This window comes from Psammomys obesus, unplaced genomic scaffold (genome assembly GCF_907164565.1).
Source record: "Psammomys obesus unplaced genomic scaffold, mPsaObe1.curated_primary_1811, whole genome shotgun sequence".
In the NCBI taxonomy this organism is placed as follows: domain Eukaryota; kingdom Metazoa; phylum Chordata; class Mammalia; order Rodentia; family Muridae; genus Psammomys; species Psammomys obesus.
This window is the reverse complement of record NW_026585698.1, coordinates 2,651,582-2,673,582: the sequence shown is the minus strand read 5'-3', so window position 1 is coordinate 2,673,582 and position 22,001 is coordinate 2,651,582. Positions and strand designations below refer to the sequence as shown.

Genomic DNA, 22,001 nt, shown 5'->3' with positions numbered 1-22,001 from the left:
GCCATTTTGGGCCTGAAAAGACGGGTCGGTGAGTAAAGACATTGGTCACATGAGCCCAGTGGCATGAGTCTGATCCCAGGAGCCATGTAAAAGTAGAAGAGAATGGCTCCAAAGAGCTGGCCTCTGACCTTTGCCGAGAACATTGCATGGCATGTGACCTGGTAATAATAACTTTTATAAGAAGTCACATCTATGTATATTTTAAAGATTGTGTGTGGAGATCAGAAGAGGGTGTCACATCCCATTGAACTGGAATTTTGTGGTTTTATGGATGCTGGGAACAGTTCCGGCCATCTGAAGAGCAACAAGCGCTCTGAATCTCTGAGCCATTCCTCGAACCCCCAGAGGCCATATTTTCAAAGCTCTGGCTGTACAAGGGTGAGGATCGGAGCTGGTAGGAAGGCTGGGTGGGTGTAGAGGACCAGCTGGGGTTCCAGCCCAGGAAGGCAGAGGTAGGAGAAACTGCAATGCAAGCTGCCAGCCCTACCAGTCATATCTGCAAGCTCCAGGTTCAACTGAGAGATCCTGCCTCAGCGACCAAGGCAGAGAGCCATGTAGAAAGACACCCAACCCCAGGGCTCAGCACACACATTAAAAGTTGCATTGTGTTTATTGAGTAGTGGTAGCTAATACCTTTAATCTTAGCACTCAGGAGGCAGGAGCAGGCAGATCTTTGGGTTTTAGGCCAGCCTGGTCTACAGAGCAAGTTCTAGGACAGCAGGGGCCACCCAGAGAAACCCTGTGTCGAAATTCAAAATGAAACAAATATTGCATTGTTTTCATTAGTTTTAAACACAGAAAATCTCTTCTTTTTTAGAAAAAAAAATGTATATTCTTTGGTGAAGAATACATTAATATAAGTTGAAAAAATATGGATTTCTCCTTATTTTAATCTTTCTGCTTTCTGCTTCTCAGGGGAGGATCAGCTGTTCTGGCCACTTGATGGTTCAGAGTTTGCCCCTTCGAAATCGACTCAGCCCCGCCGGTCAGTCTCACAGGTAAAGACAGGAGAGCCCTCTCTCTTCTGGAGCCCTTTCATGTCTCCACGCTCCACAGTGAACAACGTCTACAAATCACTGCTAAAATGGACCACATTGCAGTCCCACCACCAGGGGGTGCCTTGAAAACCAGCCTCCAAGCCAGATCCAGAGCGTCCAAGTCAGAAACCGCCCTTTAACAAAGCCCCCAGGAGACGCGCAGGCACAGATATGTTTGAGAAGCTCCGGGCTTGGGCACCTTTTTTCTTTTTTGGACAGGCTCCCGTGTAGCCCAGGTTAGCCTCAAACTCCCTATATAGCAGAGGATGACCTTAAACTGATACTTAGGGGTTGGGATCATAGGCACGCACCACCACACAGTTTCTGTGGTGCTAGGGAAAGAACCCTGAGCCTCATGCATGCTAAGCACGCGCTAGATCAACTGAGCTACAGCCTCAGCCCCTCTGGCACAACTGTAATAGTTCAAAACAAATTGTAAGCATCAGTAACGTCTGTGCACATAATGTGTGCTGAAACCCAGTGAAAGGACTGACTTTCTATCACCAGACAGAAACTCTGAGGACTGAATATCTCCACGTACTTTCCACTATAAGCAGTTTTCTGCTCGGATTTTACAGACCAGTGATGAGAAAGAGCCTGGCTTCCTCCTTGAGGCTCAGGGTGCCACAAAGCCTTAGCAAAGCTTCCCATAGCCACTGAGCCTGGTGAATTAGATGTCTTACCAAAGGAACAAAAATAGAGACCCGTGTTTCATGCACAGCGTTTCACACCAGGGTGGAGAGGCATCTCCACCCCCTCCTTATCTCTTTTGCTCTGCTTTGTTTTCAAGAACAGCTGTTCCTGTTAGTCATTCTTACTGAGTCCAGGTTCGTTTTCATCTTTAATTATCAGCCATAATTTATCCCCAGGCTGAATTTTATTGCAGTCACGGCCATCCTTTTCTGGGCGATGAGCAAGCCTTCCCTGTGGACAGTCAGACTGACTTATTTATTTTGATGACTTTTCAACAAGTGTCAAAGCCCACAGAGAGGGGAGCTAAGCCGGTTAACACTGGATAACTTCAGAGAGACCGAAGCTAAGGCTTGCTTATTTGATTTGTATTCTTTTTAATTACTCGTATGGCCGGGCATGTGCACACGGGTGGACCTCTGAAGCTGAACTTAAAGGTGGCTGTGAGCCGGCGCAGGTGCTGGGAACTGAACTTGGGTCCTCTGGAAGCACCCGGCCTGGGCCTGTTTACATGATTTCAGAGTTGAGAAATGATACTGCAATGTATGGGATACTTGCCATAGAAGCTTTGGAGAGAGAGAGAGAGAGAGAGAGAGAGTGCGCGCACGCATTTCTATCAGTTCTAGGCTATGATTGATTGATTGCCCAGTAACTTCCGTATACTCTTTAGTGGGTTTCATTCGGTAGAGTGCTTACCTCACGAGTACCGAGTCCTACGTTTCGTCCCCAGTACCACATAAACTGGCCATAAGGATGCATGCCTGTAATGCCAGCAGACAGAGACGGGATTCCTTCAAGGTCGTCCCTGACTACTTACTGGGCTCGAGGCTAGCTTCAGCTATAGGATACTGCCTCGTTCTAGCCGTATAGCCATGTCTAAACCCACTCGGTTATTGTCACACGTTTGTAATTGCTTCTTGCAGGGGAAGGTCCAGAATGCAGGAAAGAGACAAAGAGCCTCTACAGGAACGCTTTTTCCGACCACATTTCCTGCAGGCCCCCGGGGATATGGTGGCTCATGAGGGCCGCCTCTGTCGGCTGGACTGTAAGGTACTTCCAAACACCCATCCTTAGTTCCAGGTCTGTCCAGAATTTGCATCTAGCTATTTGTTTACACTCGTTTTTGTTTGTTTTGTGGGGTTTTTTCTCCCAGATGAAGGGGTCTTAGGGAAGGGAGGAAAACTATCCTTTCAATAGGCTCTTTTTGAGTATTTAATCTTTTTAATACCATACACAAATATTTCATTAAAATCTAAAATCACCATATCTTAATAAAAAATTATGTAAGCATAAAAATTGTAAAGCAGGCTGGCATGGTGGTGCGCACTTTTAATCCCAGCACTGGGGAGGCAGAGGCAGGTGGATCTCTGTGAGTTCAAGACCAGCCTGGTTTACAAAATGAGCCCAGAACTGCCAGGATGACACAGAGAACCCTGCTTTAAAAAAAAAAAAAAAAGCTTTTCTTTTTAAAAAGCAAAAACAGTGTTATGTTGGCATTATATAAGACCATTCTTCATTTTGAGAAGATAGCCAGAGAGGGATAATGTGTGGTCTTTTCCATATGCTCCCCGGAATCCTTAATGAAGCCAGAAGCTTGAATTTTGTGTGTTTGGTTGTAGGGAGGGAGAGAGACTTGGAAAGATCATAGGTGTGAGAAGATAGAGCCTAAGCCCTTTGTGCGGACAGAGGACGTTTTCTTGCTCTAAGCCGCCTCTGTCACCTTTTCTGATTCTGTATTCTGGTTTCCCAACCCAAACGAGGCTTCATTTCACGGGCAGGGCCGCGGTCACCACTTCTGCTCCAGGCCACCGCGCCGGGGTGTGGTGATGGGAAGCGTAGGTGCAGGTCAGTGAGGGCTGGAGGGAGAGCTCCTTTCTCTGCCTGGCTCTTAGCCCGCCAGCGGCTGCCTAAGTAACGTCCAGGTTGTATCCTCTCCTGTCTCTCCTGTCTGGCTCCCAGCCCCAGAGATTCTGGCTCCCATCCCCAGAGATTTAGGCATCAAGATTATTTTTAGATAGTCCGTGAGAAAATTTTGAGAATCTTTGATTTAATATCTGGATTTTCCCTGACTCTGGTATCTAAGCTGAAGTCATCTCTCGTACTGATGCCACAAGCCTATTTTTTTTTTTTTCCATTTGTTATCTTCTATCATTATTTCCAGTCTAGGATATAATCACATGGATTAATCATGGCTGAAAGGGGCCCAAGATTCCACACAGTTCAAACCCACAGCACCACTCACTCAGCCCCGCCCTTCCAAGGCCGCAGCGCCCCCACCCCTCTGTTTTCCTTTGCTGTGTGTTTGGTGCCAGTGAGGATAAAGAACTCAGTCACGCAGTGGCTCCGCCTGTCCTCAGTGTGTCTTCGGCATCAGCTGTTCTGTCCTTTGGTAGGTGAGTGGCCTACCGCCGCCAGAGCTGACGTGGCTGCTCAACGGGCAGCCTGTGCTACCAGACGCCTCCCACAAGATGCTGGTCCGAGAGACGGGAGTCCACTCTCTGCTCATCGACCCGCTCACGCAACGCGACGCAGGGACCTACACGTGCGTGGCGACCAACAAAACTGGGCAGAATTCCTTTAGTCTGGAGCTCACTGTGGTAGGTAAGGTTTGCTGTGGGCTCCTGAGCGGAACCGCCTCCCCGTCCAAGGGTTTATCAGCTCACTGGTAGAGTGCCCGAGAGCCCACAGCTCATCCCAGGTGTGGGTGGCACACACGTGCTCTGGGAAGGTGGAATTGAGACCAGCCCGGTCACCTGAGGTCTCCTCTCAGATATAAACCAGGAATGGATAAGCTGTAAAAGCCTGAGTGCAGTGTCACCGCCAGGGCCCAGTGGGTTTGCCGGGCAGCCCTTCGAAACCCCCTGTTCCAATGGCACGAGCACAGAGTCACAGAGCATGTATGGGCTACGGTGTGATTGTTGGCTGCTTTGCCTCCCTGGGGGTTCTGAGCCTTTGAGGCCAGAGGCTCTGGTTTGCTGTGTTGTTATGGAGAAGGGAATTTGCCATGGCCTGTGTGTGGTCTCAGAGTATAGCTCTCAGGAGTAGGCTGGCTCGTTCCACCACGTGGGCCTGGGGAATCAAACTCAGGTCTTCAGGCTTAACGGTAAGCACCTTTACGAATTTCCCAAGACCCTGGTTTTATGTATTTCTCTGATATTTGCCTCAGTAGAAGGTGATCATCAAATGCTGAATCAACAAACAAGTGAGTTTTACGTCATCAGATAATGTAAATAAAATACAGCACGCCTACAGAAAAGGGATTTAAGACATCATCAGCTCCAGGACATTGGTCCAATCAGAATTTAATTTCAGGACATAGGAATTATAGTGCCAGGCTTCCTCCCACTGTGAATGGCTCATTAAAAAAAAAAAAAAAAACGAACTAGTTAGTAGTAGCTCATGCCTTTAGTTCTAGCACTGGGGAGGCAGAGGCAGGTGAATCTCTGGGTTCAAGTCCAGCATGGTCTACATAGTGAGTCCCAGGACAGCCAAAACAGAAATTTAAGTTGGGAAAATTTAGCTCCTATGAAATAAATTCCTCAAAAAGAAAATCAGTTGTAGTACGTGAAATATATTCTCAAAACTATTGAGATAGCTCAGTGGGTAAAGGTGTCTGCCACCAACGTGCCCACCTGAATTCAATCCTTGAGTTTCACATGATGGAATAGGAGAACTGACTCCTAAAAAAAAAAAAAAAAAAAAAAAAAAAAAAAAAAAAAAAAAAAAAAAACTGCATACACAGTGAGAGAGAGAGAGAAATAAAATTTTGACAAAACTGTTTTGAAGTCACTATTTTGGACTGAGTATGGTGGTGCATGCCTTTAATCCCAGCATTTGGGAGGCAGAAGCAGAGTTCAAAGCCAGCCTGGTCTACAAAGCAAGTTCCAGCACAGCCAAGGCTACACAGTAGGACCCTGTCTCAAAAATTAAAGCAAGAGAAAAAGAATGTAATGAGTTTGAGGCATAAACCTCAAGGCACTTGCTACCAATCCAATAGAAAAGTCTTTTCTCTTGTTCAGCCAAAGAGGTGAAGAAGGCACCAGTGATCCTGGAGAAGCTCCAAAACAGTGGCGTTCCCGAGGGCCACCCGGTGAGACTGGAGTGCCGGGTCATAGGCATGCCCCCGCCCGTGTTCTACTGGAAGAAAGACAACGAGACCATCCCTTTCACTAGAGAGAGGATCAGGTACGGTGTCAGCACCTCCACTGAGCCCTCCATGCTCAGAAGGGCCTGTGGGATCCAAGTAAGCCTTCAGCCTTCCGTAGCTGGCTTCTTTGGTATACTGTTTTTATATTTAGAATAGTGCTCCTGAGTTTCAGGCATGCTGTATATGTTCTGGGCCAGCCTGAACTACACAGTGGAACTCAGTCTCAAAAGGGGGCGAGTGTGTGGGTGGGATGGAGTAGGGAGGGAATTCTTCCCTTTAGCTCCTCCCACTCTCAGAAGTTTGTTTTTTTTTTTTTTCTTTTCTTTTCACTGTGCCTTTATAAAAGCATGTTCCCTGGCGGGAGGAAGACTGACTGAAAGTGTGCAGGGTGTGGAGTGTACCTGCACTCAGGAGGGGCGCAGAGGAAGGGGCAGGAGGTCACAGTTACCAACTTGGCTACACAGCGAGTCGGAGGCCATCCTGGGCTACATGAGACCCTGCCTCCAAAATGAAAATAAGGTTTTAAAAACATACAAGGAGGGGCTAGAAAGATGGCTCCCCAGTTAAGAGGACTCAAGTCCAGTTCCCAGCATCCACACTGGGTGACTCGCAGCTGCCTGTAACTCCAGTTCTGGGGGACCCAACACCCACTTTTGGCTTCCGCAGGCTCCTGCATCTTCATGGAGAACATGAACATGCAAAGGCACATACACGATCACATCAACAAAAATAATAAAACCTTTAAGATTAGGAACACATAAGATCTTGAATATTTTTGTCATATTCTTTATCTGAAAAAGTTTTTTGTGTTTGTTTGTCTGTTTTAGCAAGTAAGAAGCTGTGTTAGGGGGCTGGCTATGCTGGGTATGATGGCATAGCCCAGCATTTGGGAGGCAGAGGCAGGAGGAGCAAGAGTTCAAGTTCTCAGCTTCATAGTGAGCTCAGGGTCTCTCAGAGTTACATAGAGAGATGGCTCAGCAGCTAAGAGTGCTTGCTGAGGCCCCAGGGGCTCCGGGGTTGGTTCTCAGCACCCACATGGCTCACACCCATCTGCAGCTCACTTCCAGAGAGTCTGATGCCCTCTTCCAGGTGTCAGTAAACATGTGTGCGTACATACATACTCAAATAAATAAATCTTTAGGGCCGGGAGAAGAGGGCTGGGTGTGGCAGCAAGAGGCCTCAGGAGGATCTCCATGCCGCAGCTAGAGTGGTCTACCCAGCAAGTTCCAGACCAGCCAGGAGACTCTGCCTCAAAGAGAGGGAGGGGGATGGGAAAGGGAGGGAGCAGAAGAAAGCTGAGAGGGTTAAGAAGCTCAGTTTCCCCTGTCCCTCCTGGAAGAGTTTCTCCAAGCCTAAGATTGACGGAGACACTTCTGCTCCGGAGTTAAAGTGGAGTATACACTTTCTCTTTCCCAGCATGCACCAGGACACGACAGGCTACGTCTGCCTCCTCATCCAGCCAGCCAAGAAATCTGACGCCGGGTGGTATACACTGTCAGCCAAGAACGAAGCTGGCATCGTGTCCTGCACAGCTCGGTTGGATATATATGGTAAGTATGATGTCATCCAAGGAACATCTGTGCGTGAACAGCAGTCTTAAAGATTACTGTAGACTGTTCCATGCAGAAATTAGACAGTCCACATTATATTTTAGTGCTGGAAGGTGGGCTCTCCCCACCGTTTGTTTTTTGGTTTTTTTTGAGAATCAAGTGGTCAGACTTGGCATCAAGTGCCTTTACTAACTCAGCCACCTTCCTGCGCCTCCTTTTTCTAGGAATTCCGACCAAAACTCCATTTACAAGAAAAGGACACATATTAAATGTCTTGTTCAACCTGAGTGGCTCACAAATCTACCTTATCAGATTAGAATTCTGCTGAAGCCATCTCCGGAGCCATTCTATAATCTCACTTAACAAGAAGGGGGAAAAGATGGGTAGAAATTTTTTTAAAAAGATTTACTTTTATTTATGTATATCTGTGGGAGTATGTGGCAAGTGAGTGCAGGTACCTGTGGAGGCCAGAGGAGGGAGTCAGGATGTTGAAAGAATGAGTAATATGCCACAGCAACATATTTGGTATAAAGGAAGTTTATTGTGGGAAAGGGGGAGAGAGAGGCGGGCACCCAAGACAGAGAGAGAAAGAAAGAGGCTGAGAGAGTCAGAGAGAGACAAGAGAGAGAATAAGAGAAAGACCGTCAGGGAGGCTGTCAGGGTCCTCATATCAGGCACACATCTGGTGTGCCTGTGGTGGTGGTAGGTGATGATGTCAGAGGTGGCTAGGGCCTAACAGGCAGGCTAGTGGGACCGCCTGCCTGTACGCTGACAGATCGCTTAAACGGAAAGTTACAGACTTCCAGCTGGGAAGGGGGAAAGTCAATAGGAAGTTGTTAATTGTGCTAATTTTGTTGTTTGTTTGTCCAGAGGGGAGGTCTCACTATGCAACCTAGCTGGCCTGGAATTCTTTAGGTAGACCAGGCCTACCTAAAGATCTACCCGTCTCTGCTCTGGGTGCTGGGATTAAAGATGTGCTCTACCATGCCTGGCTTTATGCTGGAATTTTTGCTTCCCAGCTGGTGAGAGGCTTAATTCAAGGATGAGGGCTCCTTTCTCTTGTAAAGTCTCCATAATTTCTCCTGTCTCTCTGTACTTTCTCAGTTTTAGACAGAGTCCCACGAAGCCCAGACTGACCTCTAAATTACTATGTAGCCAAGGCTGGATTTGAACTCCTGAACTTCCCATATCACCAACCCGGAAGCAGGAAGGTTTTAATGCTCTTTTTACAAATGGGCTCTCTCAGACTCCAATATGCTTAAATGATTAACCAAGAATCCACAAGGAGTATTGACACAAGGGTAAAATGTGTTCAGAATGTTTCTCCCATTGATTTCTTTATCGTAGCATTTTAAAGATTTATTTATTATTTATTTATACAGTATTCTGTCTGCAGGCCAGGAGAGGGCACCAGACCTCATTATAGATGTTTGTGAGCCACCATGGGGTTGCTGGGAATTGAACTCGGGACCTCTGGAAGAACAGCCAGTGCTCTTAACCTCCGAGCCATCTCTCCAGCCTTGATGATAACATTTTATTTGATCCATTTCCAGCTCAGTGGCACCAGCAGATCCCACCTCCCATGTCCGTCCGGCCCAGTGGCAGCCGCTACGGATCTCTCACCAGCAAAGGACTCGACATCTTCTCTGCCTTCTCCTCCGTGGAGAGCACGATGGTGTACTCCTGCACTTCCCGGAGTGTGGTGGAGAGCGACGAACTCTAAAGCTGTCTGGGAGCCTGCTGTGTAAGGGGGTGGACTGAGGAGGGCGAGGAAGACCGAGCGTATGAGGTGGTTTCCGAACAGCTGGATCTGAGTGAGTTCCCGTGCTGCTGGACCCGTGGCGAGAGGTGTTTTAAGTTAGGTTGGCTGGGGCTCTTTTTGAGCCTTGGCTGAGGGAAAGAGATAGGGCTGTGCATCTTAAAGATGTGCATAGACAATATACACAAACCAAAGATACCATGCCATTGCCACCATGGCTGGGGCAAAAGGCAGGGGCAAGCATGCTCTCCCACCCATGCACTAGGGATATTAGGCCCAACTAGAAGCAATTAGGAGCCATAGTCAGGCCTGAGCACAACTAGCAACCTTTCATGGGCTACAGCCACATCAGTCATCCTGGTAAACTCATTACACGAGCTCCCATTTAACAGTAGAGGATCTTGCCAAACACCCTTCCCTCAAAGAGACAAAACACTTACGCTGCAAATCCTGCCTACGGAATCACATAAGAAGAAGGCAAAGCGTGTCTGAGATGTAAAAAGAAAACAATCAAAACAAAACAAAAGCCCATTAGGACACTCAAGATCTCACAGTGCACCTGTTACCTGGTCAAGACAAGGTTCCCAGCAGCCTATCAGTGTCATTTTAGGCAGAAAGTCACATCCGTCCCTAGTGCCTAGATGGGGACTGAGCACAACTGAGACCTTCAGAGCATGTCCGCTCTGGAACGGCTCTAACACTGACCTCAGGTTTCCGTCATTCTTCAGCTGCTCCAAACACGGCCCTGGGAACGGGTGTCACAGCAGTTTGCTTCAGGCAAGCCCGGAGTATTGAACTGGAGGGGTCTGCTGTTAATCCCCTCAACTCTCGATGGTCTCCATGCCAGGCCCCCTCAGCTGGCATCCTACCCAAGTGATTTTAGCTGAAGATAGTACTTGCTTAGAAAGGCTTGAAACTTCCTTTGCTTCAAGGCAAGGATTTCCAGTATAAAAATAAATTCATTTGCTCAAAAAAAAAAAAAAAAACCAAACAAATCTGTGTGTCTACTCTGTGTAAGATGCTGTGCTAGGTACCATGGGAGACACAAAACTATTGAGTAAGAGGGCAGGGGAGTTGGTTCCGCAGATAAAGGTTCTTGCTGTCAAGCACAAGAGCCTGAGTTCAATTCCTGGAGCCCAGTGAAAAAGAGGACTGACTCCTGCAAGTTTCCCTCTAGCCTCCACACACACCCCCAGATAAGTAAATGTGAACACACACACAATACATGCATGCTCTGCCCTCCAGATTTTACGATGTAACAAACAGGGAGATAATATTCAAGGCATCTGCAATACTGCTTCTTGAGTCAAAGATCTGGTCTTGGGGAAATGGAAGTTCACAGTTCTTCATCCTGTTTTTTAATAATCTTGCCAAGCCAGGCATTGGGATATGTGCCCATCACTGGAGCATTTGAGAAGCTGAGACAAGAGGATCAAGAGGGCAAATCAGCCTCTGCTCTACAGGGAGTTTAAAACCAGCCTGGGTTACATGAGGCCAGCCAGGTACAGTGGTACATAGGACGCAGGAAGCAGAGGCAGGCGGGTCTCTGTGAGTTCCAGGCCAGCCTGGTCTACACAGTGAATCCTGGGTCAGCCAGGACTACACAAGAGAGACCCTGTTTTAAAAAAAGAAACAAGCAAAAAATAAAAAACAGACTGGGTAGACGGCTCAGTTGGTGACACACTTGCCCTGTCAGCATGAGGATGTGAGTTTCGTCCTCCAGAATGCACAAATAAAAGCAGACTGTCAGTGAAGCCATATAATCCCAGCTCCAGGAAGGGACAAACTGACAGGAGAGGCCCTACAGCCTGCTAGCCAGCCAGTCTAGTCCAGTTATCAAACTCTGGGTTCGGTGAGAGACTTTGTTTCCCCCACCCCCAAAAAAGCAAGTGAAGATTTCATCAGTGTTGACCTCTGCCTCCCACACAGCTGCACACACACAGCACATGCGCAGACACACAACACACTTAAGCACACTCAAAAATCTTTTCACTCTCTGTGGTGGTTTGAATAGGTATGACCCCCATACTCATGGGTCTGAATGCTTGGCCCATGAGGCAGGGCACTATTAGGAAGTATGACCTAGGTGGACTAGGTGTGGCCTTGTTGGAGGAAGTGCGTCTCTGTGGGGGCGGGCTCTGAAGTCTCCTGTGTTCAAGCTCTGCCCAGCATGTCACAGTCTCCTTCTGCCGCCTGTGTAGATGAAGAACCGGCAGCTCCTCCTCCAGCACCATGTCTGCCTGCATGCTGCCATGCTTCCCGCCACGATGACGATGCACTAAACCTCTGAAACTTTAACTTTAACTCCAGCCCCGAAGAAATGTTTTCCTCTGTAAGAGTTGCCTTAGAGGGTGGGCATGGTGTTGTATAGCTTTAATCCCAGCAGAGGCCACCCTGCTCTACAAAGCAAGTCCAGGACAACCAGGGCTTGTTACACAGATAAACCCTGTCTTGAAAAACAAAAACAAAACAAGAGAGAGAGAAAGAGAGAGTTGCCTTGGTCATGGTGCCTCTTCACAGTAATAAAACCCTAACTAAGACTCTCTTTCCAATTTTGAGTCATCGGTTCTATAAAAGGTTGCATTAGGAGATAAAGATTTCTGTCAATGGCTCAGCATAGTCATTGGGTCTTGTTTCTCTTTTATATATGGCGAGACATGCCACAGCATGCATGTAGATATCAGAGATCAGTTCTCTCCTTCAATCACATGGGGCCCAGGGATCAAACCCAGGTCCTTAGGCTTTGGCAGCAAGTGTCCTCGTCAGCTGAGCCTCTTTCCAGCCCCAGAGGCAGCATCAGTCCTACACAGAATGTAGTAATGTGTTGTTTCCACAGTGGCGTTTGCTATGAAATCCCTTACAACCAAAAATCGCCTTCTAAATTCTGAGACCACCCCTGCAATATGCCTGGCTCTAGTCCCATTTATTCCAATTCTTACATTCAAACCTGGAACATATATCCAAGTGTGTACTGTGCGTAATACCATCGTTCTGACAACTTCTGTAAAGTGTGGCCTGCTAGCCCACGCACATCCTTCATCTCCAATACCAGTATTTTTTTCATCTTGTCTTTTGTTCAAGAGCTAGAGAAATATTATATTCTGACACTAGGTGGTGCTGTCTCACTCCAAATAGAACAAGCCCCGCCCGCCACTCCAGCTCCTGCTGCAGGGTTGTTTTAAATCAGGCTTTCTGAATCTCAGCAGTGCTGACCGTTGAAGGCTGGGTAATCATTTGTTTCAGGGGCTGTCCTGGGCGATATTTGTGTTATGTTTGGCAGCACTCCCCCAAACTGTGGTGACCCCAATCTTATATATAACTGGCAATTCGCTGAGAGGCAGAATTTCCCATTGTTGAGAACTATGCTATGGAAAAAAAAAAAAAAAAAAAATTCAGTGTCTGCTTCAACAGTTCTATTAGAATTCTACTGTTTTTTGTTGTTGTGGTGGTTTTTTGTTTTGTATGTTTCTTTTGTTTTTGAGACAGGGTTTCTCTGTGTAGCTCTAGCTGTCCTGGAACTTGCTCTGTAGACCAGGCTGTCCTCGAACTCAGAGACCTGTCTGTTTATGCCTCTGGAGTACTAGGATTAAAGGCATGCACCACCACCACCCAGCAAATTCTATTGTAATAAAGAATGTTTGGGTAAAAGATCTCGGTTCCTCTGGATGGGTTTGTTTTCAGCACAGCAGTAATCATATCCACCACCTTCCTTTTTTTTTTCTATTTATTTTTGGTGACAGAGTTGCTCTGTGTAGCCCTGGCTGTCCTGGACTCACTTTGTAGAGCAGGCTGGCCTTGAACTCACAGAGATGCTCCTGCCTCTGCCTCCCTGAGTGCTGGGGTTACAGGCGTGTACCACTGCGCCTGGCCATCATCTTCCATTTTGTAAGCAGTTGTTCAGCCTGGCCTAATGATGTGGAGTGATACACACAGTCCTCATTACGCAGCAAGAAACAGCCAAACCATTTATAAATCCATATAATTTGTGAGTCCTTTTTTGTCTTAAAAGATTTTTTTTTTTTAATGTGTGTATCTGTGTGCGTGCACATTTGTGTGTGCGTGCACATTTGTGTGTGCGTGCCTGGGGAGGTCAGAAGAGGGCATGGGATCACCTGCAGCTGAAGCCGCGGGCCATGCGTGGTAAGCTGCCTGATGTGGTCGCTGGGACCTGAAAGAACAGCAAGAGCTCTCAACCGCTGAGCTACCGCTCCAGCCCCTTGTTTTGTGTTTGGAGACAAAGTCTCACTCTGTAGAGTGGGCTGCCCTCTAGGACAACGCTTTCGCCTCAGCCCCACGAGGGCTAGGATGACAGCCATGAGCTGCCGTGCCTGGCTGGAGTCGGACTCTTCGCTCAGCCCTTCCTCTCCATCCCTCCGAGGTCTGCTTTGTGCACGGCTTTTTGTATGGTTCACAGATTTTCTGCTCTGGCCTGCCGCCCTCGCTGAGCCCTCTCAACTCAGCTTCCTACTTGTTGACAAGGACTGTGTTAGGCATTTCCTTTTGTGGCTTATCCAGAGATGGCATCAACAAATATTTACTGACTTAAAATTAATCTAAAATTTAATGTGTTTCTTTCTCCACATTCCCCTTCTTGGTTTTTGTTGTTGTTTGTTTGTTTGTTTTGTTTTGTTTTGTTTTGAGATAGGAAACTAGTCCTGGAACTTGCACTGTAGAACAGGCTGGCCTCGAACTCAGAAATCTGTCTGCCTCTCCCTCTTTAGCACTGGGATCAAAGGTGTGCACCTTTAACCATAGTGTGTTTCTGTGGGAAGTGAATCGCGCTCAAGCAGACATCCTTACAATTGGCTGCACATTAGAGCCTCCTAAAAAAGCTCTTTAAAAATCCCAGCACCTCTTCAGTCTTTAATCTCACCCTCTGGAAGCAGAGGCAGGTGGATCTCTGTCAGTTCAAGGTCAGCCTCCTCTACATACTGAGCTCTAGACAGCCAAGGCTACACAGTAAAACCTTGTCTTAAAAATATATTTCAAAAAATTGCCAACACTCAGTCCACACTTCAGATCAATTAAGTAACTAAGTGCCAGGGTTGTGATACAGGTGTCCTAGGTTTGGGTTTTGTTCTTTGTTGTTTTTAAACAGAATTCCAAACTTGATTTTACCAATAAGGACTCAGGAGCCAGATGCTGGGGTGAAAGCCTGCTAGCTCAGAGAAGCAAAGAAAACATTCAGCTGGCCTTCCTACTCATCTGACCTCCCTGAAGGAAAAACAAAACAAATTCTCTTTCTCCACACTTTCTTAAAAACCTTCAAACTGAATATCCCTTCTTTCTATTTCCTGTGTGTCTTTCTATCCAACCCCCAGACTTCTACTCTGTTTTTTTTTGTTTTTTTTTTTTTTTTTTTCTTATGTTAACTGGTTGCTTGCTCCACTTCTTGACCTATGGTTGACTTTAATCCTGTTTATAGAATGCTCTCAAATTAAAGGTGTGTGCTAGGGCTGAGCCACACCACAATGAGAAGCAGGTTTTTCTGGGAAACAATCTCTGGCTTCACCGTGTGAGCAAATATGCTGCACCAAGTTTTCATTTGCTTGATTGAGACGGAGTCTTGGGTAACCTCTGACGTCCTGATCTTCCTCCCTCTGCCTCTCACACGCTGCTCTACTGCTCTCCATTTGGCAGTTTTTAGGGTTTCTCAGGTGATTTCAATGAGCAGCTAAGAATGAGAAAACAATGCTTTCTTTTGTTCTGTTTTTACCATGCTCTGATCCCAAAACTTACCACAAGAAGTCCAAAGGGATACAGGTGCCTCACAGCTGGCGGGTTGGCATCCATGCAGAACGCACCCCTGATTACACATCGGGCATGTACCTGGAAAGCTGGAAAGGGGGTGCATCCATTTGTCTGTACTATGCATCCATGTTCCTGCCCCGACTTCCTTCGTCATGGCCTACCAGCTACCAGGAAATAAACCGTTTCCACTCCAAGTTGCTTTAGGTCGAGGTGTTTTTTAGAGCAATAGAAAGCAAAGTAGAGCCAGGCATGGTGACACACACCTTGAATCCCAGCGTTCAGGAGACAGAGGCAGGCAGGTCTGAGTTAGAGGCCAGCATGGTCTACAAAATGAGTCCAGGACAGCCAAGGCTACACAGAGAAACCCTGTCTCGAAAAACAAAACAGAAAGGAAGAAAGAAAAGAAGGAAGGAAGGAAGGAAGGAAGGAAGGAAGGAAGGAAGGAAGGAAGGAAGAGAAAACTAGAAACGAGGAAAACAAGCAGAATTTTTCTCACTATATGAGCTGGCTTACACCAACTTTTTCTAGTCATTACTCAGTGTTCACAGGTGTTCAGTGAGGCAAGCAGTGAGGAGAGGCAGGGCTCTGGGTGACACCCGTGATGGAGAATTGTTCCGCTAGGAGAAAGCTGGCTTTTGTAGGGACGGGTTCTTTGAACACTCCTCAAATGATTTACGTTTTTTTCTGCAAATGTGTACTTACCATGGGTTGTTTTAGCCTCAAAGAAGGATAGGGCATTAGGTCAGTGATGGAGCACCGAAAGTGATCAGGTCCACCAGGCCCTTCCTTCCCAAGACCAAACAAACAATGCAGTCTGCTGAGAGTCAACTCTCAGAGCAGACCAGCTGTCCGGGAGAGGTTTAGACCAACTGAGGCACCTGGACAGGACTCCCTCCAACCTGCTGAGCTGCCTCCAGGCTGTGCAGCGTGCTCCAGGTTCCCAGCTTCTGTGAATCGGCTGTCACTTATGCTGGGTGGGTCACTCATGCCTTGGTGTCACTTATGCCTTGTGAGTCACTTCTGCTCCTGTAAGTGACCTCTCACCCACGTTCCCATCAGTAACTTTGGTGATATCCGTCCTGAGTCTGTCGTGGGCTCCCTATCTGGGGTGAATAAATGTGTATGTTGCATCTCCCAGGAAATGCAATAAATAAGGCTGGCACCATAGTTCAGCGAGTAAAGGCTTTTGCCATCGAGACTGAAAGACCCGAGTTTGATCCCTGAGACTCACAGGGGAGGAAGCAAAGAACCAGTTGCTGCAAGCTGTCACGTGCATGCACACTCACATAGTAAATGTCTTTTGTTTATTTTTAGTTTAAAAATGAAGTAACAACAAACCACGGAATACACTGACTTGCACACTTATCACCTAATACTAGATTTTCAAGAGAATCCAGAACAGCCCATCAAATCCACGACTGAATTCTAATGTCTCTGTCTCTCCAGACTGAGTCAGAGTCAAGCAGTGGGAGCCAGGGAAAACGATGAAAGAGATGAGATGAGAAGTTCTCTTCATCCTTGTTTTGTGTCTATGATACGTCAGCGCTAAAGCCTCTGCATCTGCCGGGCTCCATTCTGCATTTCTCTCCCCACGTCCCTGCACCCAGGGCTCTGTGAGCGCTCACTGCTGTCGCTGGTCTCATTCTGCCCCTTCCCAAAACCTGTCCCCCTGCTTCATGCTCACAACAATCAAAGGCCAGCTCCAGGAGTCCTGGCCCGGTATTCCAGTGAAGCCCTCCAGTGACCACTACAGAATGAACAGTTGTGAGGCTTCCTTAAAGTTACTTTTAAAAATCACTTATCGGAGAGGGGTGCGTGTGCCAGCGCTTAAATATGGAGGTCAGAGGCTGGAGATGAATTTGCAGGAATCAGTTCCCTCCTACCACAGGGTTCCCAGGGACTGAACTCAGGTCATTAGGACTGATCAGCCTTTACCCCCTGGCTGGTGCTTCTCAACCTCCCTGAGGCTGTGACCCTTTAACACAGTTCTTCATGTTGTGGTGACCCCCCCCCCCAACCGTAAAATTCTTTTCCTTACTTCAAAACTGTAACTTCGCTACTGTTATGGATCGTGATGTGAATACCTGTGTTTTCTGACTCAGGCACTCATTACAAAAGACGGTTGTGAAAGGGCCATTCCACCCCCAAAGGGGTCACAACCCACAGGCTGAGAGCTGCTGGTGAGCCATGTCACCAGGCCTGCCTGAAAGTCCTCTAAGGTGTCAGTGGGCTGCATTTTAAAAAAAATCAATTACTTTCTAACGCCATTGTCTCTAATCAGTAGGTGACTGTAGAGATCTGTGTACTTGCCACTTGTGAAAGGCCAGAGACGGTCACTGGGCATCCTCCCAGCTGCCCTCCACCTTATCTTCTGACTCAGGGTCTTTCACTAAACCAGGAGTACACCGACTTGGCTAGACTCGTTGTCTAGCAAGCCCCCTGGCTCCCTCCTAGTGTGAGGATGTGCCTCTGTGTTGGGAGTACTTTTTAAAAACTCTTTTATTTACATTTTTAATATCTCTTTCTCTCTCCTCCACCTCAATCCCTTCCAACACCCCAGCACCAGGTAGGAGAGAAAAAGAGTTAGTGGGAGAAGGGGTGCAGTTCTCTTAGCTGCTTCCTGCTGGTCAGTGGTGTCCGGTTCCATGGAGCCAGTCTAATCCCCTTGTTTCAGGAGATCTCCAACTTCTTGTGTCACTGCATCAACAGCAACAGGAGAAGCAAGGGGGGAGCGACTGAGCTGAAAGGTGATGAGCCTTGCCAGTGCGGTGACCAGTCACTGGGCTCCAGCGCAATTTATGGAAGCCCTTCCCACCACAGGTTGCCTTTTCTTGTTTGAATCGGATCGGTGTTTCAGAGAGTTAATGACCGAAGCATCCTACAAACTTGACAATTCAGTGCTCATCAGTATGCTTAAAAAGTTGCTAATATCATGGTTTCTTTTAAAAATCTGTACAGTGCAAAAAAAAAATTGCATATTAGTTAAAAATATGTTCACCTCTGATTTCTGCCTAATTATATTAGTTAGCATGCTTGACGTTAGGGAACTGCAAACACACTGCCTTTTGTTAATATGGAAGTAAGAGCTGCTTCAGACGCTCAAGAGCAACAGCCCCAAAACTGCAACAAACAGACGAAGAGCGCAGGCTTCAAATCTCCGAGGACTGTGCCGTAAATGCTGAGGGTGGGCATACAGGAATGGCTGTATGCCCTTAAACAGTGGTTTGCTAAAAGAGTGCCAACACAGCAGTGAAGGGAGAAATTAAAATGGCAGAGGGTCATCTGACAATAAATAATTTAAAGCTGAGATACATATATGTTTTATTTTTGAGACAGTGTTGCTCTGTAGCCCAGTCTGACTCAGTTCTCACTAAATAGTACCAGCTAGCCTCAAACTCTGAATCGTTACGCCTCAGCCTAGCCTTCCAAGTGCTGGGATTATAGGCTACCATGCTGGGCTCTGTGTGTGTGTGTGTGTGTGTGTGTGTGTGTGTGTGTGTGTGTGTGTGCTGTGCACACACACGCATGGGTTACTTTTGAGAGAGGGTTTAGCAGAGGATGACCTTGAACATATTTTCCTGTCTCCACTTCCCAAGTGGTAGGATTACAAGAATGTGCCACCAGGCCCCACTTCTGCAGGTTTTTTGTTTGTTTGGGGGTTTTTGTTTTGCATTTATTATTATTCTCAGTGTGTGGTGTGGGAGAGGGACATGGAAAACACCTTGGCACAATTCAGAAGGCATTTCATTCTCTCTTTAAGCGGCCCTAGCTCAGGTCACCAGACTTAAGCAGCAAGCACTCCACCCCGGAACCATTAGCCTTGGCTACCCTGGACTTGAATTGTAGACCAGACTGGCCTGGAACTTACAGCGATCTGCCTGTCTCTGTGCCACTACGCCCGGCTGCAATTACAACATTGGTAAGATGAGGTTTGCACCTTACCCTCTTTCATTTAGTTTTTATAAAGGTTAGCATTACATTTCCTCAGGACTGGGGAGAGGGCTTAGCAGGTAAGAGCCCTGGCTGCTCTCCCAGGAGACCCAGGTTCAAGTCCCGGCACCCACAGGGCAGCTCAACTGTCTGTAACTCCAGTTCCAGAGGATCTGACTCCCTCACACAGACGTGGTGAGGGCCAAATACTAAATGCACATTTAAAAACAAAACAAAAAAAAGCCCTGGCCTACTTTCTCCCTTCATTTCCAATATAAAGATCTACATTAAAGGAAGCCTTATTTCTATGGATTATTAATTAAATATAGGGGGATTTTAGTAATTTGCATGAATTTCACACAAATCCTCTCACTTTTCTATAGCTATGGGTCTCTCTCTCTAACTTTCCTGGGACACGAGCAAGGATAAGCAAGTATTATTTATGGGGGGGGGAGGGTTGCTTAGAGACGCCACCGCCACCGGCGGCTGTTTGCACCGCCCAGCACCGCTCAGGAGCTCTGTCGTTGTCCATGGCTCTCTGACCTTTACTATGGGAGGGTTCAGGGGCCCGCAGCCCCGCCAGCCTTCCACCTATGCAACCCTTCCGGCTGCGCAGGCTAGGGGACGCCGGACGGAGCTCCCTAAGCCTTTGTAAAAACAGGGGCTTTTAATATCGACTCTTTGCTGAGGAAAGGCAGCCCATATGCTGTGCTGCCGTGTATAAAATCAACAGATTTATTTTTAAAAGAAAGAAAAGTACTTTCAAATGTGAGCAGCAGAAAAAGCTGCCGGAGGTGACCTGCAGGTCTTCAAAAGCAATGACGTGAAAAGAATCCCAACGACGATTGAGACATGAGTACTGACTTCACGGGGGCAGAGGTCACCGTCAGGTCACCGTCAGGGGTCCTCTCATCACCTGTTTGTTTGTTTGTTTGTTTGTTTTTCTGGGTTTTTTTCTGTTTTTGGTTGTTGGGTTTGTTTTGTTTTGTTTTATAGCATTTTCTAAGAGTCGTGGAGTCCAGAGCATTTTGCGCAGTAACCTGCAGTGAAAAATCAAAGTCCTGAACCATCATTGTTGTCTTACTAATGAGCAGCAGATGAAAGGGAGATCCACCAACCGTCTTCCAGTGAGGCCCACAAGAACCAGACCTTCTCTCTCTCTCTTTCTTTTTTTCTTTCTTTCTTTCTTTTTTTTTTTTTTTTTTTTTTTTTTGAGATAGACATATTCCCTCATTACAAACCAGCATTGTTTTTTTGCTTAAGACAGTGTCTCGTGTAGCCCACGTCGGGAACTTCTCTGCCCCTGCTGCCCCCACCACTGCTGGGTTTGTGAAGCACTTCATACTGAACTGAGACCGGAACTCAGGTCCAGGCTAGGCGAGCCCTCCACCACCTGAGCCATGTCCCCAGCCCACACTAAGCCAAGACAATCATTTTGATGGAGACGCCCTATAGATTTATCTGATACACAGGCTGTATTGGTAGATTTGGGGGCTTTTGTCGGCTTGTGACAAACTTGGAATGCACAGACAGCTCCAGCACCCCGCCTTTCCCACCTCTGAACAGGTGAGCCCCCCCACACACACACACTGCTGTTGCCCACAGCCACTCGAGATGGTGTGGTCTGCCCATGGTTAACCAAACTCAGTAAAGCGGTTCAAATCCACATGTACCGCTGGCTCTCTTTTGAGTGGCCACGATGGCAAGGTGCTCAAACTGTACCGATTATAAGGCAAGCCCTTCAACAAGCAACGTAACTTTTCTGTTGCTATAGAAACAGGAATATTCTTCAATGTATGTGGATGTGTATGGTTGTTCCTGCACATATGTTGAAATGAATTTATCAGAGTAAAGAAAATTCATTGTAACCGTCTTAGCAAGGAAACTAGAATGTTGAATAGTAGATGGCTTTAGTACACGAAAGCTACATGTTATTTTAATTTTTATTATTATCGCCCATGCTGGCTTCCGAGAGAGCTGGGATTGTAAGGTGAGCGACCACACCGGGTTTGGCAGGATAAAACACTCCCCGTCTATACCCAGGAAGCACTCAGAACCTCCCCTCACCCCCGACAGATCTTGAGTGTCTCCAGAAAACGGTACACTATATAAATCCAAACACACACAGGTTGTATTTTTACAAAATCTATATTTTAATGTGTACACAGTTAAAAAAATACAGAGCGCCCATGCCCAAGTACTCTACAAACCCCTCCCCACCAGGAAAAAAAAAGTCTGGCTCTACCTGATGCATGCACACACACGATATACGGGGCATAAATGCATTCCCACCACACAGGAGCTGCTTAGGACAGAAGCGGGTCACATAATACAACGCCTCCCAGTCAGAACGAGCTTGCAAAGACAGAAGGCAGCTATCTGTAGGGTGACTCCGTGCCAGTCTTAGCCAAGCCTTCCTTCCTTCTTTTATGTGTTTTCTGAGACAGGGTCTCGTAGGTATTCCTCCACCTCCCAAAGGACGCTAGGGTTACAGCTGTACCTCGCCGTGTTCTGTCTACGCCGCAGCTGGAGCTCGGGCCACGGCTTCGTGCGTGCGAGGCAAGCATTCTACCAACCCAGCTGGACCCCAGGCCCACGTCTGAAGCTAACGGGGACAGAGCATTCTTTTCACAGCGGTCCAAAGTCATTCACAATGTCCGGTCCTGAAACCTACAAAACACAAGCCGGGGGAGGAGGGAGGGCAAGACATTCTCTCATCCTCGGGTCTGAAAGGGGAAGGAAATTAACCTCAAAGGTGACTGATCGTTCTCCACCCAAGTGGCCCTGCGGCTTAGCTGGCCATGGGGAAGGGCTCGGGCTGGAAGCCGAAGAGCCTCTGCCCGTAGGGCTCCGACTCCGCCGGGAGCCTAGCCCCGGGGAAGGGCAGGTAGGGGTGGTCGCGGCCCAGCTGCTCGCAGCGCAGCCCCACCCAGTCCCGCTCCGCCTCGGCCAGGATGCGCGTGAGCGCCACGATGTAGCTGAGCGCCATCTGCAGCGTCTCGTACTTGGACAGCTTCTTGTCCTGGCCCCACTGCGGCACCACCCTGCGCAGCCGGTCGAACGCCGTGTTCAGCCCCTGCATGCGGCGCCGCTCGCGCGCGTTGGCCGCCAGGCGCCTGCGCGCCGCGCTCTCCAGC

The 22,001-nt window shown here is 47.6% G+C and overlaps 2 protein-coding genes across 2 annotated transcripts in view; one reads left to right on the top strand and one right to left on the bottom strand.

The window, feature by feature from the left end:
- Positions 1-11,618, top strand: part of Mypn (myopalladin) — a 64,570-nt gene extending 52,952 nt beyond the window's left edge. Inside the window, exons 12-17 of the mRNA XM_055598846.1 lie at positions 916-998; positions 2,651-2,777; positions 4,121-4,328; positions 5,747-5,912; positions 7,291-7,424; positions 8,978-11,618. Of these exons, the coding sequence (XP_055454821.1) occupies positions 916-998; positions 2,651-2,777; positions 4,121-4,328; positions 5,747-5,912; positions 7,291-7,424; positions 8,978-9,147 (888 nt within the window). The 3' untranslated portion in view covers positions 9,148-11,618. The remainder of the gene's footprint in view (positions 1-915; positions 999-2,650; positions 2,778-4,120; positions 4,329-5,746; positions 5,913-7,290; positions 7,425-8,977) is intronic.
- A 9,398-nt stretch (positions 11,619-21,016) lies between these two features.
- Positions 21,017-22,001, bottom strand: part of Atoh7 (atonal bHLH transcription factor 7) — a 1,986-nt gene continuing 1,001 nt past the window's right edge. Inside the window, exon 2 of the mRNA XM_055598845.1 lies at positions 21,017-21,994. Within this exon, the coding sequence (XP_055454820.1) occupies positions 21,656-21,994 (339 nt within the window). The 3' untranslated portion in view covers positions 21,017-21,655. The remainder of the gene's footprint in view (positions 21,995-22,001) is intronic.